This window comes from Ylistrum balloti, unplaced genomic scaffold, assembly GCF_031769215.1.
Source record: "Ylistrum balloti isolate Yb309-2 unplaced genomic scaffold, AGI_CSIRO_Ybal_v1 Utg371268, whole genome shotgun sequence".
NCBI classification, from domain to species: Eukaryota; Metazoa; Mollusca; class Bivalvia; order Pectinida; family Pectinidae; genus Ylistrum; species Ylistrum balloti.
The window spans coordinates 95822-106947 of NW_026782683.1; the positions used below are offsets into that span (position 1 = coordinate 95822).

Here is an 11126-nt window from a genome sequence, read left to right on the forward strand (position 1 = left end):
TCTTTAGCCACGAAAACGACGAAAATCTTCATGCAGCCAATTATTCGTTTTACACAGTATCTGCTGGGATGAATTATATAGTGGAGGGAACTGGTTATATTGTGGCTTGCGTTGTTTCACTGAGTTTTGTTCTGTTGAGTGCTGGATATTTGATATGTTGTATCTTCATATTTCAGTCTGTGCACTGTTACAATATATTAAGTGCTAGATATTTGGTGTGTGGCATCCTCATATTTCAGTCTGTAATAATAATCTTATTTAGTATTTTTAAAGAACGCCGAGTATATGTGTATTGCATGATCCGATGAATCCTAAATGGACAAATATTGATATGTTTAACTGTTAATTTTTCATTCTTTCTGGTTGAAACGAGGGTAAAATATAGAGAGATCCTCACACAGACACTTGATAGGTACAAATATAAGATGTCCCGAAATGGTAGGCATGTTCTTCTTCATTGAAGTCAACTGTCATGGCGCGGTCGCCATTGCTGGAATCATTAGGAATCGTGAAGTATTTGATGACGGATGAAACGACGATTCGTTTGTCCTCTTCTTAAGTAAAGCTTACACAATATTAGGTCCTGAGTATCAGTGATGAGATTGAGAAGGACGATACAGCTGTATGATGCAGCTCAATTCATTCTTGGCTGTATCTAATCCTTAATCTGTATAGAAAAAAAGGCCTTCACTAATATGTATCGTGCTGCAGGCTACCTTTGCTCTATAACACTACTGTTTGTAGTCACATACATCAACGCCAAGTGTAACACAGTTACACATATCGTCATATTTACTTATCAATTTATATCAAACTGTTCTCCATGTTTAATCTATGAAACAAAGAATTGTTACGAGACGTTTTCGTGACACTTTAAACTTTATTTGGGTCAGTAATACAAACAATACCTTTTTGAAATATGTATTATCTCTTTAATTCTTAACAGTCAATAATCCTTTGGTTTTTTTAACGTTTACAAATCGTGTTGCAGATACATATGTATTGACGAAAACGAGATCACGAACATTTAACCCGAATAAATTAGATTGACAGATGAGCAGCGAAACAAAGTAGACATTGGTAATCAGTGTTATTTAATCTGTAACTAATATAGGTATATATCTTAATACAGTCGTAAACAATTCATTCAGTTCAATCATGAGCAAAATGTAAAACTTGAGCCAAGATAATGTTCTTCACATTTGATATGTCCGCCCCTCAAACACATGCACTTGTTTATTCCGTCAACAGAGTCGAACATTTCCTCCGCGTAGTATACATGTCCGTTATAAACACAGTCAACATCTGTATATAAATAAAAAGGTAGAAATATATACATGTATATACAGAATATATAAGTAATACAACAATAGTGATAAACTTCATTTATTTTACAACGATAGCGAAGCAAGTTTTCCCAACTTATATTAATCACTCTTGTTGGCTCGGATGGAAGCGCGCGAGGGAAAGGAGGAAACCGGAGAACCCGGGTCGGGCAGGTAACCCCATACCTTTTCACATCTAATCCGGGAATCGAAACCCGGACGTTACCACTGCACCACCCGACCACCTGACTGATACTTACCGGGACAGATCATACCGTGATTCTCTCGGTATGGAATAGATGACAGATACTTACCGGGACAGAACATACATTGATTCTCTCGGTATGGAATAGATGACAGATACTTACCGGGAGAGATCATACAGTGATTCTCTCGGTATGGAATAGATGACAGATACTTACCGGGAGAGATCATACAGTGATTCTCTCGGTATGGAATAGATGACAGATACTTACCGGGACAGATCATGCCGTGATTCTCTCGGTATGGAATAGATGACAGATACTTACCGGGACAGATCATGCCGTGATTCTCTCGGTATGGAATAGATGACAGATACTTACCGGGACAGATCATACAGTGATTCTCTCGGTATGGAATAGATGACAGATACTTACCGGGACAGATCATGCCGTGATTCTCTCGGTATGGAATAGATGACAGATACTTACCGGGACAGATCATGCCGTGATTCTCTCGGTATGGAATAGATGACAGATACTTACCGGGACAGATCATACATTGATTCGGTATGGAATAGATGACATATACTTACCGGGACAGATCATAATGATTCTCTCGGTATGGAATAGATGACATATACTTACCGGGACAGATCATACCGTGATTCTCTCGGTATGGAATAGATGACAGATACTTACCGGGACAGAACATACATTGATTCTCTCGGTATGGAATAGATGACATATACTTACCGGGACAGATCATACAGTGATTCTCTCGGTATGGAATAGATGACAGATACTTACCGGGACAGATCATGCCGTGATTCTCTCGGTATGGAATAGATGACAGATACTTACCGTGACAGATCATGCCGTGATTCTCTCGGTATGGAATAGATGACAGATACTTACCGGGACAGATCATGCCGTGATTCTCTCGGTATGGAATAGATGACAGATACTTACCGGGACAGATCATGTCGTGATTCTCTCGGTATGGAATAGATGACAGATACTTACCGGGACAGAACATACATTGATTCTCTCGGTATGGAATAGATGACAGATACTTACCGGGACAGATCATACAGTGAATTTCTTGGTATGGAATAGATGACAGATACTTACCGGGACAGATCATAATGATTCTCTCAGTATGGAATAGATGACAGATACTTACCGGGACAGATCATACAGTGATTCTCTCGGTATGGAATAGATGACATATACTTACCGAGACAGAACATACAGTGATTCTCTCGGTATGGAATAGATGACAGATACTTACCGGGACAGATCATGCCGTGATTCTCTCGGTATGGAATAGATGACATATACTTACCGGGACAGAACATACAGTGAATTTCTTGGTATGGAATAGATGACAGATACTTACCGGGACAGATCATGCAGTGATTTCCTTTGGACGGAACAGGTGCAGCGTTGTTGTTACAGTCTTGGATATCCGGACAGTTATTCACGTAAAACTTGCAGTATGTACAGTTGTCCCAGCCAGTGATGCAGACAGTCTTGGCCCCGGTGACCTTAGGAGGTGGTTTAGAGCAATATTTGGCACACTTCTCATGCATTGGTCCAAAAAAGGCAACTGTTCGTAAAATAACATTATCATTGATATAAAACATATATTTCTCCTATACTTCATAGGGTGAATACCATCACACGGGGTATAGAAAGACAGACGCTATGGCGCGGATATTGTTATTATTTTATATAGTGTTATAACATCGCAAATTGACAACGTCATCCAATTATACTCACATTTCATGAGACATTGATGACGGCACGAAAACAGGTTCCAGAACGACTTACAATCTATTGTGTCTTTTTTCAATTACATGTATGTGAGGAAATAATCTAATATAAGTGTGTTTTGTAGACAGGGATATCTTAACCTTCGTGTGATAGTTTTGTTGGTCACCACAATCTTACTCTGAGATTTAGTCAATTCAGACACTTACAACCTGATATATCAAACTACTGATTACTTAAAGAATCAACAAAAATACCGATAGGTCAACAAAATCTGACTTCAAAATCAAATGTGATGAAACTTCGGTAAAATAGGAACAAACAAAAGCTTTCAATGGAGATTCCTGACAAAAGGTACGAGTAGAACAAGATAAGGAAATGGTTACTGCTTCATCCACAACAACCGGCATTTAAATCTTAGTCAAACATACAAAGTAATGTCACGCTCTCAAAATGAAAACAAAGAAAACAACAGCGGAATATCAATGTACAGCATAATGAATAAAAAAACCAGACAACCAAAAAGAAATAATTCAACCATACATTCTGAATAAAAGCCCAGACAGAAATATCGTCTGAACACATTATCTGTTACCTCTTTGTGTCTTACTGTTACTTATTTTCAGAGTTTTTACCGTCGATATATATATATATATGTGTGTTTATTGAAACTTGCCCTGATATTAGTAACCTTCATTTTACCACACAAGTAAAACGTCTGATGAAATATATATAAATTCTGAAGCGACTACTATATAAATTCTGTCGTTAATCATGATGTTAACTTTATATTATGCTTATATTACAATAACGCTAGTGATCTTATCTATGGCCGTTAAAGGTAGCCTATGGTGCGAGAGCGACCATCCTTTCGAAGCTACATCATATTATTTTTAGTCCTACCAACATGGACTACCACGGATCATAGTCCTACAAACATGGACCACCACGGATCACAGTCCTACAAACATGGACCACCACGGGCCATAGTCCTACAAACATGGACCACCACGGATCTTAGTCCTACAAACATGGACCACCACGGGTAATAGTCCTACAAACATGGACCACCACGGATCTTAGTCCTACAAACATGGACCACCACGGGCCATAGTCCTACAAACATGGACCATCACGGGTAATAGTGCTACAAACGTCGACCACCACGGGTCATAGTGCTACAAACGTCGACCACCACGGGTCTTAGTCCTACAAACATGGACCACCACGGGTCATAGTCCTACAAACATGGACCACCACGGAACTTAGTCCTACAAACATGGACCATCACGGGTAATAGTCCTACAAACATGGACCACCACGGATCTTAGTCCTACAAACGTGGACCACCACGGATCTTAGTCCTACAAACATGGACCACCACTGGTCATAGTCCTACAAACATGGACCACCACGGGTCTTAGTCCTACAAACATGGACCACCACGGCACTTTGTCCTACAAACATGGACCACCACGGAACTTAGTCCTACAAACATGGACCACCACTGGTCATAGTCCTACAAACATGGACCACCACGGGTCTTAGTCCTACAAACATGGACCACCACGGGTCATAGTCCTACAAACATGGACCACCACGGGTCTTAGTCCTACAAACATGGACCACCACGGGTCATAGTCCTACAAACATGGACCACCACGGGTCTTAGTCCTACAAACATGGACCACCACGGGTCATAGTCCTACAAACATGGACCACCACGGGTCTTAGTCCTACAAACATGGACCACCACGGGCCATAGTCCTACAAACATGGACCACCACGGGTAATAGTCCTACAAACATGGACCACCACGGGTCTTAGTCCTACAAACATGGACCATCACGGGTCTTAGTCCTACAAACATGGACCATCACGGGTCTTAGTCCTACAAACATGGACCACCACGGATCTTAGTCCTACAAACATGGACCACCACGGGTAATAGTCCTACAAACATGGACCATCACGGGTCTTAGTCCTACAAACATGGACCACCACGGATCTTAGTCCTACAAACATGGACCACCACGGGTCTTAGTCCTACAAACATGGACCACCACGGATCTTAGTCCTACAAACATGGACCACCACGGATCTTAGTCCTACAAACATGGACCACCACGGGTCATAGTCCTACAAACATGGACCACCACGGGTCTTAGTCCTACAAACATGGACCACCACGGGTCATGGTCCTACAAACATGAACCACCACGGGTCATAGTCCTACAAACATGGACCACCACGGCACTTAGTCCTACAAACATGGACCACCACGGGTAATAGTCCTACAAACATGAACCACCACGGATCTTAGTCCTACAAACATGGACCACCACGGGTCATAGTGCTACAACATCGACCATTAAGGTTTATTGCCCTACAAATACATACCTGCCTTTTAATTGATTTTTAATCGATTTATTCAATTGTTTAGTTTAATCAAAATGTATACCATTGAAATGATATTATATAACTTATAACTGTCTCCGTATTAAATCTTTTGAAAAATGATAAATTACTAAACTTGATCAAACTGCTTCCAGTTCAAACGTTTCTTTTTTTTTCACAGACGAAATACAATAGATAATGGTTTTCTCAGTTTATACATTTTTTCAAATGACAAAAGTTTTGAGATCTTACTTCGCTCTCGATAATCGTCTTGAAAGTAACGACTTATAACTTAACATTGTGAAAGGCATCTGGTTGGAATAACTATAAGAACCCATACCGATCCTAACAAATATGTTTTCTATCAAACAAACATCTACACCAACGAAATGTTTATGTTCCGCTACAACATTACGCTAACGTGACGAGCACAGACGACTTACGAGTAATTCCAAGGCACCCAATCATCCACACACCACCAAAATGAAGTAATTTTGTCATGTTGATTTTGTTTACCCTGCAAGATAAACACATTCGTGTTATTTCAAAATTCAGTAAGCGTGTAAATCGAAAGAAAAGCAAAACCCAATAAAAACATATACAAGACACACGCAACACAACTTTAAAACCCATATCACATATATTTGGTGATATTAATGACACATGTCTCTGAAAATATATATCAAATTGGAGAGCTTGGAAGATGAAAGAGTGATATTTCCACGTGACGCATACATGTTTTTGCTAACGTGCATGTCAGCTATAGGCACTTTTTGATACTTGTACAAGTATAAGTATGTTGGAAGTGCTAATTATGTGGGGCATAATCAAGAGTTTAAAATTAAAAGAAATGGTTTCCAAAATGTACTTGTGACACTAAAATGTGAGTTTCCTCTGCATCATTCAAAATACAAATATCCGCCAGGCACAGAAGCTAAGCGAAGGGCAATAACTCTGTTATGAAGAGGTCACAAGCCATGATTTTGGTACGCTGCACATCGACTTTGATTCACATCAGTTACATTATCCTTGTTTATTGTAAGCAAAATAATCTTTCAGACACGAATGTTTAACAAAGGGCGATAACTCTGTGACAAAGGAGTTACGGGCCTTGATTCTAGTACACAACACATTATTGTCACTTATGTATAAACTGGGATTTAGGATCCTGTTAATGTGGGATGTAATCATTTTTACTTCACAATCAAACATAAGAAAATAATTTTCGCTCAACTCGTCGCTACAAAACGATTTAAAACTGAATTTTAATGAGGAATTGTGTGTAAAGCACCATGTTAAGTAGATCCCCTGAGGAAATGGAGATCTCTGACAACAGGAATACACTCTTGTATTTCATAACATTTTCCTCGGGTTGGTAATGTCAATAGAATACAAGTTCTTATATCACAACCAATAAAAGTTTAGAATTATCTATTTACCATCTCGTCACACTATTTTCGACCTTAGTGTACATAGGATTATAGTACAGCCGAAAAAGTTGGTCGATTTCGTACCATCTCGTCCACTACGTACGTCAGTGCCTGTAAGCTCCACAATGGTCATTTGGCGGACATAGTATCAGTCCCACTCTAATCTTCTATTGGTTGGGTTATAAGATGAAGGTTACCGAATAGTCATAGAAACGTCACACTCTAATCCTCTACTGGTTGTGTTATAAGATGTAGGTGACCGAGTAGTCATAGAAACGTCACACTCTAATCTTCTACTGGTTGTGTTATAAGATGAAGGTGACCGAGTAGTCATAGAAACGTCACACTCTAATCTTCTACTGGTTGTATTATAAGATGAAGGTGACCGTATAGTCATGGAAACGTCACACTCTAATACTCTACTTGGTGTGTTATAAGATGAAGGTGACCGTGTAGTCATGGAAACGTCACACTCTAATCTACTGGTTGTGTTATAAGATGAAGGTGACCGTGTAGGCATGGAAACGTCACACTCTAATCTTCTACTGGTTGTGTTATAAGATGTAGGTGACCGAGTAGTCATAGAAACGTCACACTCTAATCTACTGGTTGTATTATAAGATGAAGGTGACCGTGTAGTCATGGAAACGTCACACTCTAATCTTCTACTGGTTGTGTTATAAGATGAAGGTGACCGTGTAGTCATGGAAACGTCACACTCTAATCTACTGGTTGTGTTATAAGATGAAGGTGACCGAGTAGTCATGGAAACGTCACACTCTAATCTTCTACTGGTTGTGTTATAAGATGAAGGTGACCGAGTAGTCATAGAAACATCACATTCTAATCTTCTACTGGTTGTGTTATAAGATGAAGGTGACCGAGTAGTCATAGAAACGTCACACTCTAATCTTCTACTGGTTGTGTTATAGGAACTTCTATTTTCTTAAGAATACACTCTACAAATGTATTTCAGAACGAATAAACCGTGAATGCAACCCACACGGACGGACTCAGAAAGCGGCATTTTGGGGGATCGTAAACACAGGCCTAAATATACATGTACGCTTAATAAGAGCAAGAAATACTACATACCTCTTATCACGTAGATATTTAGATACATAAACTATACTGCTACAGTTATCTAGACGTCACATAATAAATACTTTCTCATAACAACTTAAATCAACCTGACAACACGGAAGTATTGAAAGCAGAATTATTGTAAGTGTACTACACTTACACAGTGGGATAGTGTCCTTCAGAGAGGTTCAGACAAGACCAAAACGCCGATCCCTATATCTTAAAAGCTCTGCTGTTTGCTTGCTTGCTATAACCAGAGTGGTCTTGCTGATAAGCATATAAGAACAAGATCCTGGGTATTTATCAGGAATAATCCATGACTTGTCTTGAATGTCTGCACCAACTTTTCTACAGTAAGCGGTTTGCCCTTGTTTAAAGAAAGCAAGCTTATAGCTCTATATTACACAACAAATACACATTACGTTTTCCATATTTTTAATTTCATAGACTGTATGTAATGGGGAAAAAGTAAAAGTACATTGAAACAGCATATTAACTGTTATACAATATTAGTATGGTACAATATGTGATGATTGGTGATATACACAACATGTGATGACTGCTGTGTATATACAGCTACTAGTATGTGTGATACTGTGTGATATACACAACATGTGATGACTGCTGTGTATATACAGCTACTAGTATGAGTGATACTGTGTGATATACACAACATGTGATGACTGCTGTGTATATACAGCTACTAGTATGAGTGATACTGTGTGATATACACAACATGTGATGACTCTGCTGTGTATATACAGCTACTAGTATGTGTGATACTGTGTGATATACACAACATGTGATGACTGCTGTGTATATACAGCTACTAGTATGTGTAATACTGTGTGATATACACAACATGTGATGACTGCTGTGTATATACAGCTACAGCTACTAGTATGTGTAATACTGTGTGATATACACAACATATGATGACTGCTGTGTATATACAGCTACTAGTATGAGTGATACTGTGTGATATACACAACATGTGATGACTGCTGTGTATATACAGCTACTAGTATGTGTAATACTGTGTGATATACACAACATGTGATGACTGCTGTGTATATACAGCTACTAGTATGAGTGATACTGTGTGATATACACAACATGTGATGACTGCTGTGTATATACAGCTACTGTGTGATATACACAACATGTGATGAGCTACTAGTATGTGTAATACTGTGTGATATACACAACATGTGATGACTGCTGTGTATATATACAGCTACTAGTATGTGTAATACTGTGTGATATACACAACATGTGATGACTGCTGTGTATATACAGCTACTAGTATGTGTAATACTGTGTGATATACACAACATGTGATGACTGCTGTGTATATACAGCTACTAGTATGTGTAATACTGTGTGATATACACAACATGTGATGACTGCTGTGTATATACAGCTACTAGTATGTGTAATACTGTGTGATATACACAACATGTGATGACTGCTGTGTATATACAGCTACTAGTATATGTGTAATACTGTGTGATATACACAACATGTGATGACTGCTGTGTATATACAGCTACTAGTATGAGTGATACTGTGTGATATACACAACATGTGATGACTGCTGTGTATATACAGCTACTAGTATGTGTGATACTGTGTGATATACACAACATGTGATGACTGCTGTGTATATACAGCTACTAGTATGAGTGATACTGTGTGATATACACAACATGTGATGACTGCTGTGTATATACAGCTACTAGTATGAGTGATACTGTGTGATATACACAACATGTGATGACTGCTGTGTATATACAGCTACTAGTATGTGTAATACTGTGTGATATACACAACATGTGATGACTGCTGTGTATATACAGCTACTAGTATGAGTGATACTGTGTGATATACACAACATGTGATGACTGCTGTGTATATACAGCTACTAGTATAAGTGATACTGTGTGATATACACAACATGTGATGACTGCTGTGTATATACAGCTACTAGTATAAGTGATACTGTGTGATATACACAACATGTGATGACTGCTGTGTATATACAGCTACTAGTATGTGTAATACTGTGTGATATACACAACATGTGATGACTGCTGTGTATATACAGCTACTAGTATGTGTAATACTGTGTGATATACACAACATGTGATGACTGCTGTGTATATACAGCTACTAGTATGTGTGATACTGTGTGATATACACAACATGTGATGACTGCTGTGTATATACAGCTACTAGTATGTGTGATACTGTGTGATATACACAACATGTGATGACTGCTGTGTATATACAGCTACTAGTATGTGTAATACTGTGTGATATACACAACATGTGATGACTGCTGTGTATATACAGCTACTAGTATGTGTAATACTGTGTGATATACACAACATGTGATGACTGCTGTGTATATACAGACTGCTGTTATATACAGCTAGTATGTGTAATACTGTGTGATATACACAACATGTGATGACTGCTGTGTATATACAGCTACTAGTATGTGTAATACTGTGTGATATACACAACATGTGATGACTGCTGTGTATATACAGCTACTAGTATGAGTGATACTGTGTGATATACACAACATGTGATGACTGCTGTGTATATACAGCTACTAGTATGTGTGATACTGTGTGATATACACAACATGTGATGACTGCTGTGTATATACAGCTACTAGTATGAGTGATACTGTGTGATATACACAACATGTGATGACTGCTGTGTATATACAGCTACTGTATGTGACTGTGTGATATACACAACATGTGATGACTGCTGTGTATATACAGCTACTAGTATGTGTAATACTGTGTGATATACACAACATGTGATGACTTCTGTGTATATACAGCTACAGCTACTAGTATGTGTAATACTGTGTGATATACACAACATGTGATGACTGC

The 11126-nt window shown here is 38.7% G+C and overlaps 1 protein-coding gene across 1 annotated transcript; it reads right to left on the reverse strand.

The window, feature by feature from the left end:
• Positions 1–1156: 1156 nt before the first annotated feature.
• On the reverse strand, positions 1157–6199 carry LOC132561715 (uncharacterized). Its single transcript, XM_060226415.1, has 3 exons — positions 6142–6199; positions 2928–3137; positions 1157–1305 (listed from the first exon to the last, which is right to left on the reverse strand). The coding sequence occupies exons 1-3, from the start codon at positions 6197–6199 to the stop codon at positions 1157–1159; spliced, it is 417 nt and encodes a 138-aa protein (XP_060082398.1).
• Between the last annotated feature and the right edge of the window lie 4927 nt (positions 6200–11126).